The 27,748-nt window shown below is 42.9% G+C and overlaps 1 protein-coding gene across 1 annotated transcript in view; it reads right to left on the minus strand.

Moving 5' to 3' along the window:
• The window catches only part of KIF5B (kinesin family member 5B), a 2,669,048-nt gene that overhangs the window by 313,259 nt on the left and 2,328,041 nt on the right, over window positions 1–27,748 (minus strand). Inside the window, exons 26-27 of the mRNA XM_044066703.1 lie at window positions 1,853–1,924; window positions 1,654–1,758 (exon numbers count right to left, since the gene is read on the minus strand). Of these exons, the coding sequence (XP_043922638.1) occupies window positions 1,654–1,758; window positions 1,853–1,924 (177 nt within the window). The remainder of the gene's footprint in view (window positions 1–1,653; window positions 1,759–1,852; window positions 1,925–27,748) is intronic.

Here is a 27,748-nt window from a genome sequence, read left to right on the forward strand (position 1 = left end):
ATGGCTGAGGCACGGATTTTAATTGAGGAAAAAGACAGGCCCTTGTGAAGCATCTCACTTAAGTATTGTAAAATCTGAGTAAATTGGGCGCTGCTGTGCTCATCCCTTGAGATTGGTTCCAGGCACAGAATCTTTTCCATTTTTCAGCATAAGATTTTCTAGCACTAGGCCTCCTTGCCTCTAAAATGATATCCATCACAGGTTTACTGAGGTATGGTAGAGGAGGTTTTTTTTTTCTATAATATTTTTAACAGCCCTACTATCTAGGCTATAAGTGGAAATGAAACTTATTATTGGGCCTCTCCTCTTCATTCTTTACTATGGTAACCTCACCATCAGTTCCCAATATTGGTAAATACACACCATTTTGTCTTTTTCTAACTACTTCTCCTCTTATTTCTTCCAAAAATCCTTCTGGATAACCTCTTTTTCTAAACATGGTTAAAACCTTGTCACATCAATTTTTCTGAGTGATTTGGAAGTATTCAGTAAACTAATTGAAAGAATGGGTAGTAAACCAACCTTTGTATACAGAAACGGTAGGTCTCAAACAAAATTTGGAAGCTGTGGACTTTAATGGTTCCCAAAATATACAAGGCAAAGGTACTAAGAAGTGTGGAGCTTTGCTCACAGTGCTCATATATTATGACCTGTGACTACTTTACAGTGAGAAATGCGACTTACTGGATAAAAGGGAAGCACAATTGTGAGACAAAAAATGTTGTCTACCTTACACAATATGTACGTCATGTGCAAGTTTTTATATAGGTAAGACCATGAGAAGGTTACGAGATTGTATATATGAGCACTGCACTGACATTAAAAATTGTAAACTGAGCAATGCCCTGTACAGACATATCAGGAACTATTCTACTCATTCTTTTAAGTTTATGGTAGTGGAGAAAGTGGTGAAGGATTTTCAAGGGAGGGTGGTTGATGAATACCTGGACATGGCTGAACTGAAATAGCAAATTATACAGAATGCAATGCACTATCCAAGTCTAAACGACACTATCTATACACCCTGTGTTAAAACTGAAGCAATTAGAGTTTAAATTATTTTATTGGTGGGACTAGGCATACGATTCTTTTTAATTTTTATTTAAACAGAACAGTGCTTGAATTTAATTTTATGAGCTCTGATGAAGTTCCAGAGGAAATGAAAGTGCTAAACTCTGATTTTATGACGTTGTGGATTATTAAACAACATTTTTATTCTACAAGATTGTCCTTGGTGGTTTTGGAGTGCTGGTTTTTATTGATTCATATGGTCCATCAGCTGCTGCTTTTGTTTTTATGTACTTTTGAAGAGTTGATCTTGTCAGTACGATACCTGTGCATATCTGATGACAGCAGAAGAAATACAATGACACATAACTGCTCTTCCTACAGAGTTGAACTCTGGCATTGCGGTGCCCCTGCGCCCCCCCCCCCCCCCACAGTTACAAGACACTGCGCTCAGAGCAGAGCAGCCATTTCCTGATGTTTATATCTTAAAATATCACTCCTAATCCTAGTCTGCTGCAGCCATGCAAATTTAAAGTAAAACACTGTATAAACTGTAAGTGCTCCCATGTATAACTTTATTATAACACAGCTTCCAACCATTTTGCAAGTTTCTGATTAAGATACATAGGCAATGACCATCCTTACCTGTTTGTGGACTTTTGTGAGCTGTTCAAGGTTGTTTTCAAGAAAGGATATTTTCTGTTTCTGTGCTGCACTGCCTCCAGTGTCATCCGAATCTATCTCTGCACTCTAAACAAACAAAAAAAAGCAACAAACAGTAACTGCATTTTTACTGTAGAATACAAGTGATCAAGTATTATGTACTGCATTTATTTACACTTACCTTCTTAACTCTTGTAGCCAGGTCCTGTACAAACAATTTTCTGAGATTATGTAAAGTCTGAAGTTCTTTTGCCTACAAAAACATGACAGCAGGCAAGATTACAATTAAGCACAAAAAACATCCAGAAATCTGAAGCATAAACTCAAAAAGCTGAAAGGCAGTCTAAGACAAATATCAAGTAAAATTATCCATATCTTTAATTTCAAAAAGGTGCTTAAAAGGAGGTTTTGCCCATTGCTACTCTTAAGTAGGTTCTCAAACTACTTCCATCTGTAATTTTTAAGATAAGAGATATGTGCACAACATATCGGATAATCTGCAAGGACACCTTCAGCAGTGGATAGTTGCTGGAATTGCCTCTTAAGACATTCACAGCTCATTATACTTTTCAGTTTTCTCTCATTTTCTGCATTCAGGGATACAGCCTCCTCCTACTGGAACACGTCAACATATCAAGTCAGACTAAGGGAACACACCCAGGGTCTGTAATGCTCAGTCTGATGCGAGTGAGCACAATCTGTAAAACAGGAAACAAAAGCATAATGGACAAGAAAATAAAGACAGCTTTATACCTGCCAACTAAAAAGTATGCCTGTAGCCACTGGAAAGAATCTATGCAGGCATACAGGAGTGTAGCAAGAAAGTAATGCATTTGGCAAACAAACCGCCATCCAGCTTACAGTGTAGAAAACTACCCATTCCAAAATGAAGATGTTGTCAGACACCTTTGAGCAACAACAGTGGGCACCAAATCCTTCCATCTTGCATAGCTGGTAACAATGAGTATTTCCTTCAGATTCAAAGTGGTACTTACCCTTCTACAATTCTACACTGACCAGGCCCATTATCGAATACAGTGTCCCCTTTTGGATGTATCTCACTAAACATATCAAGCAACTGGACAAACTCCAAAGGTTCCTGACAAGAATGATCAAGGGTCTAAACAACCTCAGCTACCAACAGAGGCCAGAGGGCCTTGTCCCGTTACTCAGTTTCCTACAACGGTGATCTGTGCCTTGACTTTCTGGCCATTAGAGATCTGGCAGTCCAAGACCTCTTATTTCTACATAAATCAAACAGTCCAGCAAACATAAGAATCAAAGATGTAAACCTGCTTCAGCAAATAAAAAATAATGGTGGAGAGACAAATATGTCACACAATGGCTACCACATTTCTGGAACAAACTTCCTCTCCAGATCAAGCAATGTAACACACCATCCTTCTTTAAAAAGGAATTAGACAATTGGATTATTCCTCATAAATTCAACCCCGGTATGGCTAGCCTATTGCTCCTTGAAAAAAGGGGTAAGGTCTAAGGGTGGGTGCTGGCAAGGTGTTAAAAAATGAGTTACACATTCTATGAGGACGTACTACAGAAGGCCGTCACACAACTGTTATGGTGAGAGTGTAGCTACTATACCGGAGTTTGGGGCCTTATACAATGGGTAAATGTTGGGAATAATCCCAAACAGTTAAATTTAAACTTCAAGCAAAAGAGCCACCAAGTTCCCAAATAGGCTCGACTCCTGGAATCATGGTCGGTTTGCTGTCTGATGACACAAGGCAATACAATTAGTAATACAGTTAGAAAAATCTTCCTTAACCATGGCAAATTTCTTAGCCTCTCTGAAGCAAAATGAATGAGATATTCTGGGCAAGACTGTCCAAAAATGAGTCCACTAAAAAGCTACATGAATCCAAATGCCTCATATGGTGGCAAGCATGAGGAAATGCTGGAATTCTTGCACATCAGTACCAGAATCTGAAAATATTCATGAGCATTAAGTTGCCGCTATGCTATCAGTGCAAGACATTGAGAAATTGAGTTTTGCTATTAAAGAGTGAAGATCACATGTGCTACGGTCAAGTAAAACAAAATAACCAGAAAATTTTGCCACTTTGCGGCATCCATCCTAGAGTCCAGGATGTGAAACAGCTGTATAATGTCTTGTAGAAAAAGCATTGAGGAACCAAAAACTAAAGTAATGAAAGACAAAGGTCTTGAACTGGTAAAGGTGATGTATTACTCAGAAGAAAAGGTAATTTCTGTAAGATGAATGAATGGGAATGTGAGGAAGTGAAGAAAAACATCCTTTGTGTCTATGACAGAATCAATTAACAGAGGAAGTAAAAGGTGGAACCAAAACCATCTTACATTTTTTTAAATGAAAATGTCTGCTCACTAGTGCATAATTAAGATACGATATACACTTCTCATTTTCTTTGGAATCAGGACAAAACTTTAAGTAAACCCCCCCTAAGCACAAAGGCACTAGCTCAATGGCTTCACTTTGGGAAGTTTAAATTTCCTTTTTTGTAGGTCCAAATCACTATACTACCAAAATCCAAAATTAAACAACTGGTTGCTATCTACATATCTCAAGATTCCTCAGACCTAAAGAAAGAGATGTTATCAAAGAAAGGGATACTCCAGCTACAACTTGAATATGATTTCCTTTTTAGCTAACTCTTCAAAACGGAACATTTCTGACCTTCAAATCCTTTCCAACTGCATTTGTAGATAGATGTCCTTTCCACTCCCTGAACTTTATACTGCATCTCTCCCTCATATGACAAAATGGTATCATGCTCAAGAAAGGGATGACCTCCTTTAATTTCTGATCTATAAAACACTCAAACTATCCACCTCAGGGAAAAGTTTGATACTATGTTTACGAAAGCTAAGAGAAATAAATATATGCTTATGACAGGCTTAATCGGACTCCTAAGAAGGTAGTGATTAGATGAAAGACAGAAGGTATAACATATGATGTTCATCAGCTAACACATTGGAAACTCAACAGAAGTTTAAACATGATACAGTAGAGACAATGCTTAGACTACTTGTGGAATGCAAATGGGATGGTGGAAAAGGAGTGAAGGATACTGACATGTATCCAGAAAGCTACAACAGATATTGCACTGTTACAGTAAACATATTTAAATTAAAAAGAAAATGAAAACATTATACAAGTAGGTGGTTGAATATGCCTTTTTGCAGGGGGTATAAAAGTAAAACAAGATACATTATAGTTAAAGAAAGGGAAAAAGATTTGGGTAGAGGGAGAAAAGAAAGATTGGTAAGGGAGATGTACTGTTATCAAGGGGAACTGCCTAAGAACAGTACATCACAACAGCACAGGTTTACATATGAAGCCTAGTACGAGGGAGATTCGACAAAGGATGAGGTTATGGGGAAACAGAGAGATTTAATAAGCGGAAACTGAAATCTGTTAAAGATGATGCTACTAGAAGCAAAAAAAACAAACAAAAAAAAAACACATGATACAAAGAGGTGGTCAGCTTCTGGGAAAATATATAAGACTACTTGGTTTAAAGGATGCGAAGGAGATAGATCGGTAAACAGGAATTTAAATATCATTCACAAAACAGTGTAAGAAACTTCTCTGTGTGGAAGATTTTCAGTCCATATATTTCTAGTTAATCACTGTATATTAATCAGATCAGACAATAGTAGTAGAAGTAGCGAACGTAAACTCAAGTCAAAAAGTAATAATAGAAAATATATAATTCTACAGCATTACTAAGTATTCGAAAGTAATCCAAGCAAGGCAGGCAGTCTGTTTCCAGTCGAAAATCCTTTATTACGTACACAGACAAGCAATCCAAGTAAAACAAAAATAGAGTAATAATTTCCTCACAAGCTTTCTAAATATATATATATATATATATACATTTTATCAGGCATGGGAGTGGTTTATTGTGCTGTAAAACAAAGTGTTATTGGTACACATGTTAAATTCACATCCCTTCCCCCATCAGTGTGACATTCGAGCTGGTCCTGCCCTACCTAGCAGCTGTCATAATAATATATAGCCCTAATGTACTTTAATGGTACATCTTATTTAACCAAATTATTAAGTCTGTGATTTTATACAAGGCAATATACTACATGGCTGGAAATATATCAACCTTAGTTCATTTTGCGATCGAAAATTATATATAAATATACAAATATACATTTTGCATGTAAAAATCAGTTTCTATTTTCATAACCTATTGTTAACAAAGATCGCTTTCGTCCTTCTAGACTTCTTCAGGTCTGTGTACAAGAACCCTAAAAACCTATATAATTGTATAATTAGTTAGTATTGTTATTACCATCATTTTGAATAAAGTGGGAAAAAGAGAACCAGAAAAAAAAAATATATATATATATGTATGATGATGGAAACAAAATACACACTTAAATTTCAAATGATTTAAAATGGTATTTAAAACCAATTTGTAGAAAAAAAAAATAAAATAACAATTAATCATGCAAACAATGCGGCAATTTTCTAAGTTCCAGTGCACTTTTAATTGAACAGTTGTAGTTTAGTCCAGGCTTTCTAAAAGAGTTCAGCTTTAATTGCTACATGAGTTCCTGTTTCTCCAGAATATTCGGGATGTCTCCTTCAAGATCACCCATGTCTATGTGATCCAGGATCTAGAACTTAAAACCTGTGTGTCTTTTATGAAGAGAAAGGTGTTTGGCTAGTGCATTATTTTTACATCCAGAGCGGATTTCTGACAGATGACATGAAATCCTTCGCTTGAGTTTATTTACAGTCTTGCCCACATAGAATGCATCACATTCATTGCACTGTGCCCTGTAAATTACCTTTTTAGTGTTACAGTCACCCCCTGCACTGGTTTTAATGATCTTCTTTAAATAAGGGCAATAAAAACTATCACCTTGCTGTATAAATATACAAAATGTACAATTAGTTTCACATCTTTTAGTGCTTTTCTCACATGGTCTAGGTTTAAATTCAACAAAAAGTACAGTTTTGTACCTACCATAAATGTAGATGTCCGATAGGTATGCATCTGCAGTCAACACATATGGGTTGTCCTGCCTCAGGCAGCCCTTCGGTCGGCCGGATTCCAAAGTCTGTGTCCGGCGTCGGCTGATGTCGCACTTTCCCCGACGTCAGAGCGCCTGGGGTATAAAAGCATCAGCCGACGCCATCTTCCTCAGTTTTTCTTGCCCCAGATGCCAGGTGCCCTCTAAGGAAGGCTAAATTTGGAGAGATGCATTTAAAAATCCAAACATGCACAATAATATAAAAACAAATACACCATAATAGATCCCCCCAGCTAGCTATAAGAGGGGTAAGTACCCAAGAAATACCACAGAGGGGAAGGAGGGAGGGTAAACCTGACTGCAGATGCATACCTATCGGACATCTACATTTATGGTAGGTACAAAACTGTACTATGTCCTTCAAGGATGCATCTGCAGTCATCACATATGGGTAGAATACCATAGCCAATCTGGGGGTGGAGGAACTATGTAAAGGATGGTGTAGCTAAAATGCCCTGCAAGACTGCCATAGCAAAGCCTGCTCTGGATCTGGAGTATAAAGGTAAATTGTAATGCTTGGCAAATGTATGCACGGAGCTCCATGTAGCAGCTTCTAAAATGTCCTTGGTAGCCACCCCTCTTAAGAAGGCTGTGGAGGTGGCTGTGGCTCTTGTGGAATGAGGTCTAATGTTAGCTGGCACAGTTTTTCCATGAAAGGAGTAACAGAAACGAATGCAATTCCCTATCCATTTTGAAATTGTCTGTTTGGAAATTGCTTTTCCTTGTGTACCAGCAGCATATGCTACCAACAGCTGGTCAGTTTTTCTGTAACCTTTAGTTCTGTCCAAGTAGTAGCGCAACTGTCTGTGTATGTCCAGGGTGTGCAGAAGTTTCTCCCCTTTGTTTTGTGGATTTGGAAAGAAGGTAGGCAAATGAATAGCTTGATTTAATGAAACCCTGGATATTACCTTTGGCATAAATGTAGGATTGGTTTTCAATGAAACTCTGTCCTGATGAAAAATAAGGAATGGCTGTACTGCCATAAGGGCCTGTAACTCAGATACTCTTCTTGCTGAGGTTATGGCCAGAAGGAAAGCAGTCTTCCAAGACAGGAACTGTAGCTCTGCAGATGCTGCTGGTTCAAAGGGAGGCAGTGTTAGTTTTTCCAACACGAAGTTAAGGTCCCAAGTAGGTAGAGGTGGTTTCCTTGGAGGATTGATGTTTTTGATTCCTCTTAGAAACTGTCTTAGGAGAGGATAAGAGAACACAGGCGGATCAGTATTGTACTCTGCTGAAATTGCTGAAGCATGAATTTTAATGGAAGAGTAAGACAGACCATTGTGGAACATTTCTGCCAAGTATTCCAGGATATGTGCCATGTTCATCACTGTCGCATCTAGGCCCTTTGTGGTGTTCCAAATGTGAAATCTTTTCCATTTTGTTGAATATGCCTTTCTTGTGGAAGGCTGGCGAGCTTCCATAATAATATCTTTCACTCTCTGGGATAGCTTGTCCTGAGGAGGAGTCAAGGTATTTTCCAGGCTGTTAGTTGCAAGGTTTTCAGGTTGGAATGCAGAGTTTTGTAATTGTGCTGTGTCAGTAGAAGTGGCCATAGAGGAGGCCATGGTTTCGTGCATGACAGGCTCTTTAACAGTGGGTACCAGTGCTGTCTTGGCCAGTCCGGAGCTATCAGAATCACTTTTGGCTGCTCTGTCCTGATCTTCAGTAAAACCTTGGTCATTAATGGGAGAGGTGGAAATGCATACACTGTTAGAGTTCTCCAGCTGAAAGATATGGCGTCCACTTTCCATGCTTGTGGGTGGTATGTCCTTGAGCAGAATTTATTCAGTTGATGATTGGGGGGGGAAGCAAGAGATCTAAGTCCGGCCTCCCCCATGATTGTGTTATCTGTAGAAAGATGTCTGGGTGCAGCATCCATTCGTGTGCATCCCTGATATTTCTGCTTAAGCTGTCCGCCAGTATATTGTCTTTCCCTGGCACAAACTGGGATTGTAGCTGTATATTGAGTTTCAAGGAAAGTTCCCATAGATTCATTGCCAGCCTGCAAAGAGGATAGGAATGGGTGCCTCCTTGCTTGTTTATGTACCACATAACTGTGGTGTTGTCTGTCCTTATGAGCAGGTGGCCTTGCTGAAGGAAAGGTTTGAAGGCCTCGATTGCGTGCATCACTGCCAGCAATTCCTTTTGGTTTATGTGCATGTGCAGCTCTCTTTGTGTCCATAGTCCTTGTATATATCTGTCCTCCATGTGCGCTCCCCAACCTTGGTCTGAAGCGTCCGTGTTGATGGTTTGGTTGGCTCTTGGCTTGCTGAAGGGCAGCCCGCTGTTCGACCGGCAGGCTTGAGCCCACCACATGAATTCCTTTTGAAGGCAAGGAATGAGTGGGATCAGAGCTTCTAAGCTGTGACTGTGCTGAGTCCATAAACTTCTTAGGTACCACTGTAATTTCCTCATATGAAGCCTTGCTTGTGGAATCAGAAGAATGCAAGATGCCATGTAACCCAGGGCCTGCAGGATTTTCCTTGCAGTCAGCGGAGTTTGTCTTGTGAGATTCTGAAAGTAAACTGGTAGTTGTTCTTGTTTTTCTTCTGTGAGAAAAGCCATCTGGGTGGTTGTGTCTAGATCTGCACCCAGAAAAGTTATTCTTTGGGATGGAACCAGTCTTGATTTGTGGATGTTGACTGTATATCCCAAGGCCTGTAACAGGTGGATGGCATAGTCCAAGTCCTTTAACAAAGTTTGCTTGTTGTCTGCTTGTATTAGGCAGTCGTCCAGATAAGGGTAGATTTGAATCCCCTGAAGTCTGCAATGTGCAATTACTGATGCCAGGCATTTCGTGAATACTCTGGGCGCAGTAGATAAGCCAAAGGGTAATGCTGAGAATTGATAATGCTCTGACTCTGCAAGAAATCTGAGGTGTCTTCTGCAGCTTTGTCGAATAGGGACATGCAGGTATGCCTCCTTGAGGTCTAGAGTCACCAGCCAAGACCCCTTGCCCAGCATGGGAAGGAGTTGCTGTAGGGTCAGCATTTTGAATTTTGGCACAATGAGGTACGTGTTCAGTGAGGACAAGTCGAGAATAGGCCTCCATTGATTTTCTTTTCTTGGAACAAGGAATAATCTTGAGTAAAATCCCTGGCCTTGTTCTGAAAGAGGTACCTTTTCTATGGCTTTCATTTGCATTAAGTTGGTAATTTGTTTCAAAGCCTCTGCCCTCTGATTTGGTGGCAGGTTTGGCATGCCTTTTCTTTTTGGCAATGAGTGGAAATGGAACCTGTATCCTTTGTCTATTATTTGCAGTGTCCATGTGTCCCTTGTAATGCTGTGCCAATTTTTTGAGAATAAAGAAAGCTTTCCGCCCAAAGGTGCTTCTAAATTGAGCCCTGGTCGGTGGAGTCAAAATAAAGTCATTGAGTCTGTCCTGGTGTAGCATTTGTAGTTCCTGCACCACCTCTCTGGTTGGGTGGCTGCCATTGACGGCCTCTGTAGGAGCCTCTAGCTTGCCCTCTACCTCTGGCACATCTATTTCTGCCTCTTTGAGATCTGTCTGAGTCCGGAAAGGACCAATTCTTACTAGGCCAATTTCTGCTGAATCTTGGTGGTTGGACTTGCAGAAAGTATTTAACTGTTTGCACTGATTTTGCCTTTTCTTCAAATTTCTTTAAAACCTCTTGAGCCGTGGAACCAAATAATTTTTGCTTTTCCATAGGAGCATCCAAAAGCTTAGCTTTAACGTGGTCTGGCAGAGATTGTTCCTTCAGCCAGGCATGCCTACGTATAACTGCACCTGTCATAGTAGATCTACATGAAGCTTCCAATGCATCATAACCACACTGCAAGAAATGGTTACGAACCTGCTGGGAGTTATACACCAGATCCTGAAGGGATTTACGATCAAGGGGTTCAGAAGAGGACAGTTTCTTATGCAATTCATCTAGTAAATACTCTTGATACTGTATCATATGGAATTGACAGTTTAATGCCCTCATGGAAAGAGTTGCAGAAGTATACACTTTCTTACCCCATCTCTCTAATGCTCTGGACTCCCTTTCAGAGGGTAGAGGATTTTTTGCAGTGGCAGCTGCAACCCCTTTAGGGCCCTGGGAAATAGTTTCTGGATCAGCAGAGTGGGCCTTGTACAGGTGAAAATGTGAATCCGGGACCCTGTAGTACCTATCAGGTTTGGCAGGAGCCGGAGGGAGACAGTCAGGGGCAGTACAAGCATCTGAATAGACATCATCAATTACATTCAAAATAGGAGGTATAGCTAAGGGCCTGTGCTGAGGTAAATGTAAAAAGGTCCTTAATCTCTTTCTGGAATCAGAGAATTCCTGACCCTGCCATTAAAAATGTTCTCTCATAGTGTGTAATGTTTCTCCAAATGAAAACTCTTCAGGAGGGGAGGCCGAGGGAATAGATTCTTCAGCATCAGAATCCTCGTAGGCCGAATAAGCCTTCTCCTGGTGGTCTGACAGACCAGAGCCATCCGTGGACTCATCTGAAGACTGTGGATCAGAGGGCTCAACCCTGGGCCTTTTGTCCGGAGGTGGCTGAGAGCCCCTGCCCGGATGCGGTTGGGAGCCTCTAATTAATTAAATCAGATCCTCTGCTAGGGTAAGAATCTGAGAGCTAGAAGAAGGTCTCTGAAAGGAAACTTTGGGAGGCAAATCCTTAGAAAGTTTAGCAGCCTTAGCCCTAGAGAAAGCCTTAATGGACATGGAAGCAGGGGGTCTGGCTGCACCACGTGCAGGAGTAGACTTATCTACAGCAATGGTGTCGAAAGATACCTGGACACCGGTTTCAGAAGGTAATTCAATGACAGACTCGGCCGGGGCCTCCAGGGCCGAGGTAGTCGGTTGCGTGGATTCGGTAGTAGGAAGAGCCAAGGACTCGGTTTCAGCCGAGACCGAGACACTCGTGGTAGGCCTGACCGAGGTTTCAGCCGAAACCGCGGCCCGCGTGTCGGTCCTTGTCCTTCCATTTTTTGACTAAATGCGAAGTCGGAGTCTCCGACGGCATTTTATAAGCAAAACTAGCCCCAAAAAACTCCTCTGCAAACTCCGACTGACGTCTAAGAGTTCGTCGGTTGAAGGAAGCACAGGCTGAACAGGCCGAGACGTCGTGGTCTGGGCCTAGGCAGGGGAGGCAGTAAGAGTGGAAATCCTTATGAGGTATTTGTTTCCCACAGGTTAAACAATTATTAACTTTATCTGACATCGGCTGAGGCAAGAAAGAGTCCCCAATGGGGTACTTAGCTTTTTCGAAGTCTTCGGTATCTGAATCACAGGAGCTGACCGACCGGCACTTGCGAACTGCTTCTGCTTCGGGCACCATGCAGCAAGAAAGACTGAGGAAGATGGTGTCGGCTGATGCTTTTATACCCCAGACGCTCTGACGTTGGGGAAAGAGCAACATCAGCCGAGGCCAGACCCAGACTTTGGAATCCAGCCGACCGAAGGGCTGCCTGAGGCAGGACAACCCATATGTGATGACTGCAGATGCATCCTTGAAGGACATCGGGGTCAGACAAGGGTCCGATGTCACTTACCCCTCGGAGCCGACGAGAGAGAGACCAGACGCCCGGATCCCTCCAATGAAGGTCTCAAGGAGGAAATCGGAGCCGAGGACGATGGAGCCGAAAGGGGTGGTATCGGCTCCGAAGTCACAACGGTGCCAGTTCCAAGGAGCTCCGGCTCCGAGCTCTGTAAGAGAGTCGAAGGAGGAATGTTTGGTGGATGTGAAATAGCTACCGTCTGTTGAGATGGGCTATGGAGTATTTGGGCCAATGCCTGAGACTTTAATAGTCTACTCACCACTCTCTTGAGGTCGTGATCAGATAGTCTGGATGACGAGAACAGCAGCTCCGATGGCTCCACTCCGAGAGCAAGGGTGATCTCGGAGCCGAATGTATAGATTCCACTGAAGGGGATCGAGATCTCTTTTTTGAGATCAATGGAGCCAACGGAGCCGAAGATACATCGGCTCCAGCCGGAGCCAACACTGAGTGTCTGGATTTGACAGTATCGGCGCCGGATGGAGCCGATACTGAGACTGGTAAGGTGGAAGGATCGGCTCCGGCCGGAGCCGATCTCGAACCTGGTGAGGATGAACCTGAAGCCGACGGCTTGGAAGTCTGAGCCGAAGGCTTAACAGGTTTCGAAGGCTTCCCTCGCGCCGACTTAGTCGGGGAGCTCTCGGGCTTTAATAAGCCCCTTAATATCAGCTTATTTTTTCGCTCCTGCACTACTCTTGGGCTGAAAGCATGACAGATAGCACAAGAGTCCTGCAGGTGCGAAGGTCCCAGGCAATAAACACAAGAAGTGTGACAGTCTGCCAGCGACATCTTCTGACAGCACGAGTCACACTTCTTGAAGCCTGAGACCTTAGTGTCCTTCGACATAACTGTGTCGAGGAAACACAATAGTAACACACACACACAAAAACACTCAGTCCAACAATTTAAAATAAACAGGGATAACACACAGTCATACACAAACAATCCCTGACAGGAAAAAATTTAGGGAGGGGAAGGCCTAAGGCCTAACTAGGGAAAAGGGAATAAATTACTCGAAAAAAAGGGAACACTGACGGGAATAGGGCTAAAGTAAGTCGTTAGGTTAACAAAACACAAATATATATATAAATTTAAAGGGGGGTAGACGAAAAGTCTCAAAAACTGTTCACTTACCTAGAGCTGGTAAAAGAAGGCACCTCGTTAGCGAAGCGGCAAACGAGATCTGGGTAGTCTCTGCCTTGCATCATGGGATATAGGGTTGCCTCGAGCTGGTAAAATTAGCTCTCGAGCTTAGCAAGTGCAGAGTCAGAGCCAAGGATCGGCTCCAAACCCATCCAGCAAGAATGAAGGCGAGATTGACAACTTAACATCAGAGTTTAGAAGAGGTTGGGATAAACCTCTGATTATAAAAATGTTTTCCTAGTACAGTAATTTTTATGACAAGCACTAAGCACACTAGCTCCAGTCCCTCAAAATACTGTTGCACAAGCAGAGCACTATTCCTCACAAAACTGAAAATAAACAAGGAAGTCCCCCCACAGGAACCCATGACTAACTGCCAAAAAGACACCTGGCAAGCAGTTAGCAGAGCTTAGTCAAGTTGGTAGGACATTCTGACAGGAATTTAAAGTTTTCAGGTAAACGTTTTAGATGAAAACCTTAAAACCAAAAGCCCAAGTATTGAACAATGAAAACTGAAGTAAAAGCTGCCACAAAATACAAATATTTGCAAGGTATTCCCCTCAGGAAACAATGAATGGACACATAAAAGTCTGACTTCAAACGTTAGTGAAAATCATGAAAAAACTCTGTAGTACTTAAAAAATAACTTTTTTTGAATAAAATAAAACTTCCTTCAGATATGTTAATTTTATGGAAGGTAATTCTCAATGGGGATTTATCTACCCAGCCATATAAAAGCACTTAGCAGATCTGCTGAAGCCCGCAGAGAAGTACACTCTTTGGTGGTAAGGAAGTTCTGGCATCTTAACCACCAAGTTTATTCTGCTTCCCTCATGCAGGGCAGTGGCCAGGGTGTGTGAAATGTGCCCTAAAGCTTTGAAAGCTATCTGGCTGGGTACAGTTTTTGGAAGAATTTCCATATATCTTACGGATACTGCAGCAGTGATCTAATAGCGATCAATGAAATGATACAAGACACACATATGGACAGACAGTAAGGAGCAAGGGGATTTGATAAAAGGCTTTTAGGAGAGTCACATGACTGACTAGAAGGCAACAGGTGGTGGAGATTAATTTGATACAGACAGGACCAACACTCTATACAACATGGATAAATTAAGTTTTCAACAAAGTTTACTATTTATAGGGGATAACTAGAAAAGAATATGCAACAGGATGGATCTATATGGTGGGCAAAGGAGTAAGGCAATTTCAAGGCAAGGATGTTTCTGAAACAATATGTGAAGATAACCAACATTGAGGAAATTACTCAAACTGTAGTGGTACATTATGAGGATCCATATTACTCTTCAAGGTATATGAGAAAAACAAGATTAGACAGAAACTAAATCACTCAGGAGCTCTTTTTGGTACAAAAAGTAGAAATCCTCTTGCTTTAAAAATCAGATCATTCCCTTGACTTGACAGCACTGAGAAACTTTGGGACCACCACTTCACTCTCTGGAATGCTTTGAAACATCCTAGACAAAATGGCACTTCCTTACCTACTTATTAATAAAAAAAAATATTTTTTAGACTTGCACAGCAGAAAGACTGCAAGAACTCCTGGCTGGACTGAATATAAAAAAAAAATCAAATTGACAGAGTAGAATTTAGGTCTAAAGTAGATATAAAGGACAGATTTGGTTGAAGAATGATAGTTGCGTACTAAATATAACAGTGAATCTGCATTGTTCATTTCACTTCAAAATGGTGGACTGATCATTGCTGGTGGCTCCGAACTGGCAATCACTCTACATCTTGAGCTACTCATCTGACTCTCACAATGTACCTCTTTAACCTTAGCTCTCTAGATTTTGTTTGCCACTGGTTCAGCTACGCCTAGCTATCCCCTTGTCTTATGCAACCACACTTAAGGAGGTAATACAGTCAAGAGAAGAGCCAGACAGGTCACGGGGAAGTCTACAAAGTCTGTCAGGAGGAGTAAAGACAACAATATGGAAAGGTAAAGTGGATTTTTTTTTTTTTTTTTTTAAAGAGAGACAGATAATGAAAAGTCAACATTCTGTTAAGTACTAAACTGTATCTTACATTATATCTACTCCATGAACTTCAGTTAGAAAATGTCCTGGTTACATGTTTTAGGTGACATCATAAAGACATACCATTGAGAATGGAATCCCTGAAGGAAGACATGATCTAGAAATCACATCAAACTTGCGTCTTTCCAAAAAAAAAAAAAAAAATGCAGTGAAGCCCTTGTTGCTGAGGCACCCATCATCCACTGAAGTACTGTTAAAGAAGACAGAAGTAGTGCCCACTTATCTAGTAGAATGTGATTTTCATTTATGCAGAAGAGATTTGCTACTTGGGATGTAAATAAATGAGATGCAGTCTGAGATCCAAGACAAGGTGACTTTGGATACTTTTTTGCCTTAATTTATGTGGTGCAAAATGCAAATGGCTGATCTTGTTTTCTAAGCTGCATGGTTCTTTGTAGGCAGAACTTACTGTTCATGGATACTATGGATAGAGGCAATGTAAAGTATACTCTCTTCTACTAGAATATTGTGGAAAAATATATTCTTAGACTGATATGCTATTTGGGGTCAAAGGAAGGGTCGGTTCATGAAGAGACCGTCTTTGCGGAAAATTAGATACAAAAGACTACAGGGAAGTGCTTGCAGTTCTGACATTCTCCTAGCTGAAGTAATGGCAACTAGGAACAGCGGTTTTCATGAAAGCTATTTAAGGGCTATCTGAATGAGCTGGCTTAAATGGAAGGCAAGCCAGACGTTCTAAATCAAAATTAAGGCCCCAATGAGGAACAAGGTCATCAATAAGAGGGCCGAAGGAGAAAAATTAATTTCAAAAAAGCTTTGCAAACCTTCTGAGACACAATGGAAATTAAGTTAAGGCCTTGGTAAAAGCTGGCTACTGATGACCAGGTGGACTTTGACAGTGGAGAACCTATGTAGAACAAGGAAGACAAAAATAAAACTGGAGGGATTTGAACTCAGAAGGGACCTAAGCCCGACTGAACCACCCCCTCAAAAATTCCTTTCGTATTCCTTTGCAAACTTTCCTTAGGGAAGGTTTTGTGATTAAATAAGGATCTGGACCACCCTTGGAGGAGCACAATGGATCCATCGCCATGATGGGAACTGGAAAATACATTTGGTTCACTACAGGGGTCGAACATCTGAATGAGGCTTGCCACATAGGTAGGGAAAGAGATATGAAAGCAGATCAAGCAGCAGTGTCTCCTTTAGGAAAGTAAGGCCAAAGCAAGGGGAACCAAACTTGTTGAGGCTAGAATGTGGTAGTGAGGACTACTTTGGCTCTGCACAAAGTACAGTTTTGTACCTACCATAAATGTAGATGTTCGAGTGTATACACTGCTGCGGTCATTACACTTGGGTTATCCTGCCGTCAGGCGGTTCCCCAGTCGGCCTGAGTTCCAAAGTCTTGGTCCAGCGTCGGTTGCTGTCGCCTCCTCCCTGATGTCAGTGCGGCAGGGGTATAGTGGATGCAGCCGACGCCATTTTCTTCAGTTTTTCTTGCCCCAGATGTCAGGTGCCCCCAAATAGGTAGGCAATTCAAATTGCTAATAAAACATACATAAGAAAAGCAAACAACAAATTTCAGCTACCAGCAAATACTCCCCATAGGTAGTAAAGGGTAGAAGACATGGGTACGTACGAGTAAGTAAGAGGGGAAGGAGGGTGGGTAACCTGGAATGCAGCAGTGTATAGACTCGAACATCTACATTTATGGTAGATACAAAACTGTACTATGTTCATCGTGTTACACTGCTGCAGTCATTACACTTGGGTAGAATCCCAAAGCTGAGGTAGGGTGGCTGGTTCTATAAGGCATTAGGGATGGCTATAAGGCCCTGCAGCACTGCAGTGGCGAAGCCAGCTCTGGACTTACGAGTATAGAGGTAGATGGTAATGCTTGGTGAAGGTATGTACAGAACTCCAAGTTGCTGCTTCTAAAATATCCTTGGTAGGTACTCCTCTGAGGTAGGAAGTTGAAGTGGCTGTTGCCCTAGTGGAGTGGGACCTAATGCTGCTAGGTACAGGTTTCCCATGGTGTGTATAGCAGAAACGTATACAATGTCCTATCCATTTTGAAAGTGTCTGTTCTGAAATGGCTTTTCCCTGTGCTCCTGCAGCATATGCTACCAACAGTTGCTCAGATTTCCTGAAAGCTTTGGTTTTGTCCAAGTAGAAGCGTAACTGCCTGTGAATGTCCAAGGAATGCAGTATTCTCTCCCCTTTATTCTGTGGTTTTGGATAAAAAGTTGGCAAATGAATAGATTGGTTTAGAGCCACACTGGATACCACCTTTGGCATAAATGTAGGGTTAGTTCTTAAAGACACCCTGTCCTGGTGGAAAATGAGGAAAGGTTCCACTGCCATTAGTGCCTGTAATTCTGAAAATCTTCGTGCTGATGTTACTGCCAGGAGCAAAGCAGTTTTCTAAGAGATATATTTTAATTCTGCTGTGTTAGCTGGCTCAAAAGGAGGTAAAGTCAATTTTTCCAAAACAAAGTTGAGGTCCCAAGTTGGAGCAGGTGCTCTACGGGGCGGTCTTATGTTTTTAGCCCCTCTGAGGTACTCTCTTAGTAAAGGATTAGAGAAAATTGGTGGATCCATGTTGTAATGAGCAGAGATGGCAGAGGCGTGAATCTCGATGGATGAGGAGGAGAGGCCTTTGTCCAGCATCTCAGTTAAATATTGTAGTATCTGAGGAATGTTTGGAACATGAGGGTCAAGGCTGTGAGTTTGGTTCCAAGCACAGAATCTCTTCCATTTATCCGAATAGGCTTTCCTGGTACTAGGCCTTCTGGCCTCCAAAATGACATCCATAACAGCTTTGAAGAGCGGCACTGAATGCTTGACTAATGAATCTTCCATGCAGCTAGGTTTAAGGTCTTTACCTGGCTTTGTAGTGTCCGATTGTTGTGCTGAGTCAGCAGATGTGGGATTTGAGGCAAAATCCAGGGTGGTCCTTGTGCTAAGTTCTTTAAGATTGGGTACCAGTGCTGACGTGGCCAGTCTGGTGCAATCAGGATCATCTTTGTCTCTTCTTGCCTGGCTTTTATGAGTACCTTTGGCAGGAGAGGTAGTAGTGGGAAAGCGTATACCTGTAGGTTTTTCCAGCTGAATGAGAGGGCATCCACTTTCCATACTTGTGGATGGTAACTCCTTGTGCAGAATTTCTGTAGCTGGCAGTTCATTGGGGATACAAACAGATCTATGTCCAGGCTCCACCATTTCTGTGTTATCATTCTGAATATCCGTGGATTCAATTCCCATTCGTGGGGATCCATGATGTTTCTGCTTTAAGTCATCTGCCAGTATGTTTTTCTCTCCTGGCAGGAATTGTGCTTGCAGATGAACTTGATAGTTTAGAGCTGTGTTCCACAAGGTCATGCCTTGCCTGCAAAGGGGGTAGGAGTGAGTGCCCCCTTGCTTGTTTATGTACCACATAACTGTAGTGTTGTCTGTTTTTAGTAGTAGTTGTCCTGGATGCAGCAGGTCCTTGAAAGCTATAAGTGCATTTTGTACAGCTAGCATCTCTTTTTGATTGATGTGAAGATGCCTTTGTTCTGCGGGCCACTTGCCCTGAATACAGTTGCCTGCCATGTGTGCTCCCCAGGCGTAGTCCGATGCATCTGTTGTCAGTGTTTGCCTGGCTGTGGGTTGAGTAAAAGGCTGTCCCTTGCTGAGGTGAGAAGCTTGAGCCCACCACTGAAACTCCTGTTGAAGGCAAGGAATTAGTGGTAGAACTGTTTCCAAACTTTGACAGTGTTGAGACCATACATTCTTTAGGTACCATTGTAGTTTCCTCATATGCAGTCTGGCATATGGAATTAGTAGTACGCAAGATGCCATGTAACCCAAGGCCTGCAGAATTTTTCTTGCAGGGAGTGGAGTCTTTGTTGCCATCAATTGAAAGTATTGAGTCAGTTGTCCTTGCTTGTCTGGCATGAGATAAACCATCTGGCCGTTGTGTTCAAGCTGCTACCCAGGAATATTATCTCTTGTGAGGGCACTAGTTTTGATTTCTTTTCGTTTACTGTGTACCCCAGGCAACTTAATAACTTTTTTACAAACGCCAGATGCTTTAGAAGAATGTCCTTGCTCTCTGCTTGAATCATGCAGTCGTCCGGGTACGGATAAATTTGAATTCCTTGTTGTCTGCAAAATGCAATTACTGGTGCCAGGCACTTTGTGAAGACCTTGGGCGCAGTAGATAAGCCAAAGGGCAGTGCAGAGAAAGTACAGTTTTGTACCTACCATAAATGTAGATGTCCGAACTGGATAGCATCTGCAGTCATAACAAGTGGGTTGTCCTGTCGTCAGGCAGCCCTTCAGTCGGCCGGATTCCAAAGTCCGGGTCCGGCTTCGGCTGATGTCGCACTCCACCCGACGTCATCTCTGTTGTTCTTCGGGTATAAAGGCATCAGCCGACGCCATTTTCCTCAGTGTTTCTTGCCCCAGATGCCAGTAGCCCTCTTGCAGGCTAAAATTTGGATAGATGCCAATGTTTCCAAATAGATAGAGGTAAACACAACAATAAGCATGTATGTACATATACACAAACAAATACACCATAAAGACTCCCCAACAGCTAGCTATTAGAAGGGTAAACACCCTAGGAATACCACAGAGGGATGGAGGGAGGTAATCCTGACTGCAGATGCTATCCAGTTCGGACATCTACATTTATGGTAGGTACAAAACTGTACTATGTCCTTCATGGATGCATCTGCAGTCATAACAAGTGGGTAGAATACCATAGCCAACTAGGGAGGAGGATAAAAGTAGATTATGGTGTGTTTAGGATCCCTTGCAGTACAGCAGTGGCAAACCCTGCTCGGGATCTGGAATATAGAGGCAAATTATAATGCTTGGCAAATGTATGCACGGAGGTCCAAGTAGCCTCAATAATGTCTTTGGTTGCCACTCCTCGTAAGAAGGCTGTGGTAGTGGCTGTTGCCCTTGTAGAATGAGGTCTTATGTTCTGTGGAACTGGTTTTCCATGGAAGGAGTAACAGAATCGTATGCAATTTCCTATCCATTTGGAGATTGTCTGTTTGGAAATAGCTTTTCCTTCCCTTCCTGTTGCATAGGCTACAAAAAATTGGTCAGTCTTTCTGCTATTTTTTGTTCTGTCCAAGTAGTAGCGTAACTGTCTATGTACATCCAAGGTATGCAGTATTCTTTCCCTCTGTTTTGTGGGTTGGGAAAGAAGGTAGGTAGGTGGATTGCCTGGTTTAAAGACACTCTGGATACCACCTTAGGCATAAATGTAGGATTAGTCCTCATGGACACTCTATCTTGGTGGAAGATTAGGAAGGGTTGCACTGCCATTAAGGCCTGTAGTTCTGAAACCCTCCTTGCTGAAGTAATTGCCAGTAGGAAAGCAGTTTTCCATGACAAGTGTTGTAGGTCTGCTGTTGCTGCTGGTTCAAAGGGTGCTAGTGTCAACTTTTCTAGCACAAAGTTTAAATCCCAAGCTGGTAATGGTGGTTTCCTTGGAGGTTTTACATTCTTGATTCCTCTGAGGAATTGCCTGAGCAAAGGGTGCGAAAAAACAGGTGTATCAAAGCTGTACTCTGCTGAAATAGCTGATGCATGTATCTTGATGGAGGAGTAGGACAGGCCTGAATGAAGAAGTTCGGCCAGATACTCCAGAATGTTAGGCATATCTATGTTTGACACATCTTTTCCTCTTTCCGTACTCCAGATGACAAACCTTTTCCATTTTCCAGCATAGTTCCTTCTTGTTGAAGGTCTGCGTGCTTCAAGAATAATGTCTTTAACTCTTTGGGAAAGTTCTGGAATAGCTGCTGTTATGTGATGTTCCATGCAGTCAGTTGCAAGGTTTTTAGGTTTGGATGTATGATGCTGTAGTAGTTCTGTTAACATCAAAGGCATCAGGGAATTGTCCACATATTGTTCGAGACATGCTCCTCAGTAGTGGGTACCAGTGTTGTCTTGGCCAGTTTGGAGCTATCAGGATTATCCTTGGACGTTCTTCCTTGATTTTCAGTAGTACCTTGTGTATCAAAGGAAGAGGCGGGAATGCATATGCTGTTAGGCCTTTCCAGTTGAAAGAGAGCGAATCCACTTTCCATGCTAATGGGTGGAATGTCCTTGTGCAGAATCTCTTGAGCTGGTGATTGAGAGGTGATGCGAATAGGTCTATCTGTGGCATTCCCCATTTCTTTGAGATGGTCTTGAAGATGTCCGGGTGAAGCTTCCATTCGTGGGCATCCGAAGTAGTTCTGCTTAATATGTCTGCTAGGGTATTGTCTTTCCCTGGTACAAATATTGCCTGTAACTGGATGTTGTAGCTGAGTGCCAGGGTCCACAGCTCCAAGGTCATTCTGCGTAGGGGGTATGAATGAGTGCCTCCCTGTTTGTTGATGTACCACATGACTGTGGTGTTGTCTGTCCTTATCATCAACTGGCCCTCTTTGAGAAATGGTTTGAACTTTTGGATTGCCAGTTTTACTGCCAGCATTTCTTTTAGGTTGATGTGCAGTTGAAGTTGATCCTGTGTCCACAATCCTTGCACGCACTTGTCCAGCATGTGGGCCCCATCCTAGGTCTGAAGCGTCTGTTGTGATGGTCTGGCTTGCTTGACATCTGCGAAAGGGTAGGCCTGGGTTTGACTGGCATGCCTGAGCCCACCATAGGAACTCCTGTTTTAAGCATGGAATTAGTGGGATTTCTGTTTCTAGACTGTGTCTGTGTTGGGACCATAAATTCTTTAGGTACCACTGTAGTTTTCTCATATGTAGTCTGGCAAATGGAACCAAGATTATGCATGATGCCATGAAGCCCAAGGCCTGCAGTACTTTTCTTGCTGTTAACTTGTTCAGTTTTGTTAGTGCCAAGAAGTATAGAGCGAGTTCTTTTGTTTTCTGTAGTCAGGAATGCCATTTGTTTTACTGTGTCCAATTCCGCCCAAGAATGTCCTTGTTTGGGATGGTATCAGCCTTGACTTTTGTAAATTGACTGTGTATCCCAGTGCTTGTAGCAAGTAAATGACCCTTTGTAAATCTGTTGTCAGCTTGCTTTTGTTGTCCCTTGTAGCAGGCAGTCGTCCAGGTATGGGTAAATTTGAATTCCCTGAAGTCTGCAATGGGCGATTACTGATGCCAGGCATTTTGTGAATACTCTGGGCGCAGTAGATAAGCCAAAAGGCAATGCTGAGAATTGATAGTGCTCTGATCCTGCAAGAAATCTGAGGTATCTTCTGCAGATTGGCCGAATGGGGACGTGCAGGTATGCCTCCTTGAGATCTAGAGTTACCAGCCAAGACTCCTTGCCCAGCATGGGAAGAAGTTGCTGTAGGGTCAGCATTTTGAATTTTGGGACAATGATGTATGTATTTAAGGTGGACAGGTCGAGAATTGGTCTCCAACTTTTTCCTTTCTTGGAACTAGGAATAGTCTGGAGTAGAACCCCTTTCCTTGCTCTGCTGTTGGCACTCTTTCCACAGCTCTCATGTTTGCTAACTCCATTATCTGGCGTAGAGCCTCTATTTTTTGATTTGGAGGTAGATTTGGCATTCCTCATTTGACTGGAAAAGTGTGGAAGTGAAACCGGTAACCTTGATCTATGGTTTGTAAAATCCACTTGTCCTTTGTTATGTAGTGCCAGTTCTTTGAAAATAAGGTTAACTTTCCGCCTAGAGGAGCTGCTATTTGTTCCCTGGTAGGCGGATTTAGGGTTAAGTCACTGTGGTTGTGTTGATGTAGTGGCGGTGGCTGTGTCTGTGCCTCTGTTGTTACCTTGCCACTGTCTTCCTCTGTAGGCACCTCCTCTGGATTGGTTTCTGCCTCTGGAACGTCTATTCCTGCCCCTTTGAAATTTTGTGGAGTCAGGAAAGGACCAATTTTTGGCAGGCCAGTTCCTGCTAAACCTTGGGGTTGAACCTGCAAGAAATCTTTAACAGTTTGAACAGATTTTGCCTTTTCTTCCATTTTCTTCATAACCTGCTGGGCAGATGTACCAAACAAACTTGTCTTGTCCATAGGAGCATCTAGCAACTTAGCTTTAACATGATCCGGTAAATCTTGTTCCTTTAGCCATGCATGCCTTCTTATCACTGTGCCTGTCATGGCTGATCTAAATGAAGCCTCCAGTGCATCATAGCCACATTTTAAGGAATGGTTGCTAACCTGTTGTATGTTATTTACCATCTCTAATACATATTTCTTATCAAGAGATTCATCAGTGGTTAGTTTTTAGTTAACTGATCCAGCATAAACTCTTGGTATTGTATCATGTGAAACTGACAGTTTAAAGCTCTAGCTGAGAGAGTAGCTGAAGTGTAGACCTTTTTACCCCATCTGTCTAATGACCTTGCTTCCCTTTCAGAAGGAATAGGGTTTTTAGCTATGGTCGCGGCTACTGCCTTGGGGCCCTGGGATATAGTTTCTGGGTCTGCAAGTGGAGCCTTGTAAAGGTGGTGATGAGTATCTGGCACCCTGTAAAATCTATCTGGTTTGGCAGGGGCTGGGGGTAAAGAATCTGGAGCGGAGCAAACATCATTGAAAGCATCATCCACCACAGAGAGAACAGGGGGTATAGCTAAGGGCCTGTGCTGTGGGAGGTGCAGAAAAGTCCTAAGTCTTTTTCTGGAGTCTGAAAAATCCTGTTGCTGCCATTGGAACTGTTCTCGCATGGCATGTAAGGTTTCCCCAAAGGAGAATTCTTCTGGAGGGGAAGCAGCTGGGATGGATTCTTCAGCATCAGAATCTTCAAAATTGGAGAAGGGAGCCTCTGGCTGGTCAGTTATGTCTGATTCATCAGCAGAATCATCAGAGGACACTGGCTCGGGGCTCTGCCCTAGGTCTCTTCTCTGGGGCTGAGAGGCCCTGTCTGGGTGAGATTGAGATCCTCTAATTAAAGAAATTAAATCTTCTGCCAAAGTAAGCATTTGAGAACTAGAAGAGGGCCTGGATGTGGGTGGTTTAACAGGCACTGTTTTAGCAGTCTTGGCTGCTTTAGCCCTGGCGAAGGCCTTAATGGACATGGCTGCTGGAGGCCTAGCAGCACCACGTGCTGGGGTAGAAACATCCAAGGGGATGGTGTCTGATAAGTCAACCACCGTAGTGGGTAAAATTTCTGAAGACGTTTCAAGAGTTGTAGCAGGGGCCTCAGTTGTAGGAATAGGTTCAGCTGTACTTTGTTCAGTTTTCTCGGTTTCGGCCGAAACCGAGACACTCGCGGTTTGTTTGACCATGGTTTCGGCCGAAACCGCGGACCGCGAGTGTCGGTCTTTATCTTTGCGTTTTTTGCTAGATTGGGTAGTCGGAGGATCCGACGGCATAATGTACGCAAAATCAGAACCGAAAAACTGTTCTGCAAACTCCGACCGACGCCTAAGCGTTCGTCGGTTGAAAGAAGCACAGGCCGAACAGGCTGCTACGTCGTGGGCTGGGCCTAAACAAGGCAGACAGTAAGAGTGGAAATCTTTATGAGGTATTTGTTTCCCACAGTTTAAACAATTGTTAACTTAAGAGTGGAAATCTTTATGAGGTATTTGTTTCCCACAGTTTAAACAATTGTTAACTTTTTCTGACATCGGCTGAGGCAAGAAAGAGTCCCCAACGGGGTACTTAGCTTTAGAAGTCTTCGAAGTAGTATTCGGTAGAAGTAATCTCTGGATCCGACCGACCGGCACTTGCGAACAGCTTCTGCTTCGGGCGCCACGCGGCAAGAAAGACTGAGGAAAATGGCGTCGGCTGATGCCTTTATACCCGAAGACCAACAGAGATGACGTCGGGTGGAGTGCGACATCAGCCGAAGCCGAAGCCGGACCCGGACTTTGGAATCCGGCCGACTGAAGGGCTGCCTGACGACAGGACAACCCACTTGTTATGACTGCAGATGCATCCATGAAGGACATCTGATAATGCATTGAACCAGCTATGAACCTGAGGTATCTTCTGCAGTTTTGTCTGATATGGACATGCAGGTATGCCTCTTTGAGGTCCAAAGTCACAAGCCAAGCTTTCTTGCCCAGCATGGGAAGCTGCTGCTGTAGTGTCAACATTTTTGAATTTCGGAACATCCAGGTAAGTGTTTAGAGAAGAAAGATCCAGAATGGGCCTCCAGGCTTTGTCCTTCCTGGGAACCAGAAAGAGTCTTGAGTAAAAAACCTTGTCCTTGCTCCTGCGGTGGTACCTTTTGAATAGCTCCCATATCCATGAGTGCTGTAATTTGTTTCTGAGCCTCTGCCCATTGATTTGGTGGCAGAATTGGCATTCCTTTTAACCTTGGCAGAATGTGAAAGTGGAACCTGTAACCTTGAGATACAATGTTGAGAACCCATTTGCCTTTGGTGATCATATGCCAATTGTGATAGAAAAATGCCAGTTTTCCTCCCAGGGGGGCTGCCAAAAGAGAGTTGTTTGGCAGCTGTAGTAGGAAGTCATTGGGGCTGCTTTTTATATGGTTGGGGCCTGTCGTTCCCTTCTTTCTATCCTGATGCAACCCATTGTCGAGACCTGTAAGGACCTTGTGGTTGACCTCTATCTCTTGGACGTCTGTATCTGCCCCTTTGAGGTCTGTCTAACAGGAAAGGACCAATTCTTAGTTGGCCAATTTCTGCTAAATCTAGGAGTGTGAACCTGTAAGAAATCCTTCACTGTTTGCATAGATTTGGCCTTATCCTCCATTTTCTTTAATACCTCTTCTGCCTTAATTCCAAACAACACATCCTGCTGCAAAGGTGCATCCAATAATTTTGCTTTAACATGATCTGGTAACGTATGTTCTTTTAACCAAACATGTCTTCTAATGACAGAGCCTGTAACGGCTGCTTTGCAGGAGGCCTCTAAAGAATTAAAACCACATTGCAAAGTATGTTTTCCCACCTGTTCAGCTGCATGCAATAAATCCTGCATTTCTTTAAAAGTAGGAGGGATCTGAATCTGGAAGCATTTTTTGTTTCAACTGAGACAGTAGAAGTTGCTGATATTTTAGCATGTGAAATTGGCAATTTAAGGCTCTCATTGCTAAAGTTGCAGACGTGTATACTTTCTTTCCTCATCTGTGTAATGCTCTGGAATCTCTGTCAGAGGGAACTGGATTCTTGGATGATGAGGCCTTAACCCCTTTGGGCCCCCGAGAAATAGTTTCAGGGTCAGTAACAGGACTTTTGTACAGAAATTTGTGTGAGTCAGGGACTCTATAGTATCTGTCAGGTTTAACTGGGGCTGGAGGTAAGGAATCAGGATTTAGGCTGGATTCAGTATACACATCATCCATAATATCTAACACTGGCAGAATAGCAAGGGGTCTGTGTTGAGGTAATAAAAGGAATACTCGGAGCCTTTTCTTGGATTCTGAGTAATCCTGGCCTTCCCAACGGAAATGCTCCCTCATGGTGTCTGCAAGGTTTCCCCAAAAGAGTAGTCCTCAGGTGGAGAGGCTGATGGAATTGACTCATCAGCATCAGAATCCTCATAAGGGGGTAAAGAGTATCCTAGGTCTGAGGATGAATCTGAAGAGATGGACACCTGGTCGGATGAGTCATAGTCTGCATCCTGTCTAGGCCTTTTATCAGGAGGGGGATGGACCCCCTGATCAGAGTGATTAGGTCTTCGGCCATTTTGAGCATTTGTTTCTTAGGCATGGAGGCCTGTGCTGGAGAATGCTGCATTTGTTTCTTTGATTTTAAAGCTGGTTTAGACTTAACAGAGGGTTTAATGCTCAACTGAGTAGGTCAGAAAACACCCTCTGAAGCAGCGGACAGCTCCGCTACTCCAGATCCCTCTGAAGGGTTAGTTTCGGTAGGCTGAAAAACTTGTGCATCTGAAGGCCCAGCCATCTCCACGTGGGAGTCAGAGGCGGCCTATGGTTCTACAGAAGCGGTCGTCAGGGGCTGCAAAGGCACCTCGCTGAAAACCGGAGAACCGGCGACTGGCCTAGAAGAGGCTTCATCAGTTTTGGGCCTCTGATGCCTATCCTTGTCTTTGCGCTTTTTATGTATTCCGGTTGTCAGAAGTTCTGACGGCATGGTATAATTTAATTTTCTACCAAAATAATGTAGGGCAAAGTCAAACAGACGTTTAATAGTGCGTTTGTTAAACCTAGCACAAAAACGACAACCAGTGACGTCGTGGTCTGGGCCTAGGCATGGGATACAATAAGAATGGAAATCCTTATGAGGTATTTGCTTCCCACAAGAAATACAGTTATTAACTTTTACTGACATCGGTCTGAGGCAAGAAAAAGTTTCCCCAATGGGGTACTTAGCTTTGTAGAAGACTTCGGTTCTGGATTCGGAATGAAAATCTCAGGAGTCGGACGACCAGCACTTGCAAACTGTTTTTGCTTCGGGCACCGCGGCAAGAAAGACTGAAGA

The sequence above is a fragment of the Protopterus annectens genome, chromosome 3.part1 (genome assembly GCF_019279795.1).
Source record: "Protopterus annectens isolate FY-2018-M chromosome 3.part1, PAN1.0, whole genome shotgun sequence".
In the NCBI taxonomy this organism is placed as follows: domain Eukaryota; kingdom Metazoa; phylum Chordata; order Ceratodontiformes; family Protopteridae; genus Protopterus; species Protopterus annectens.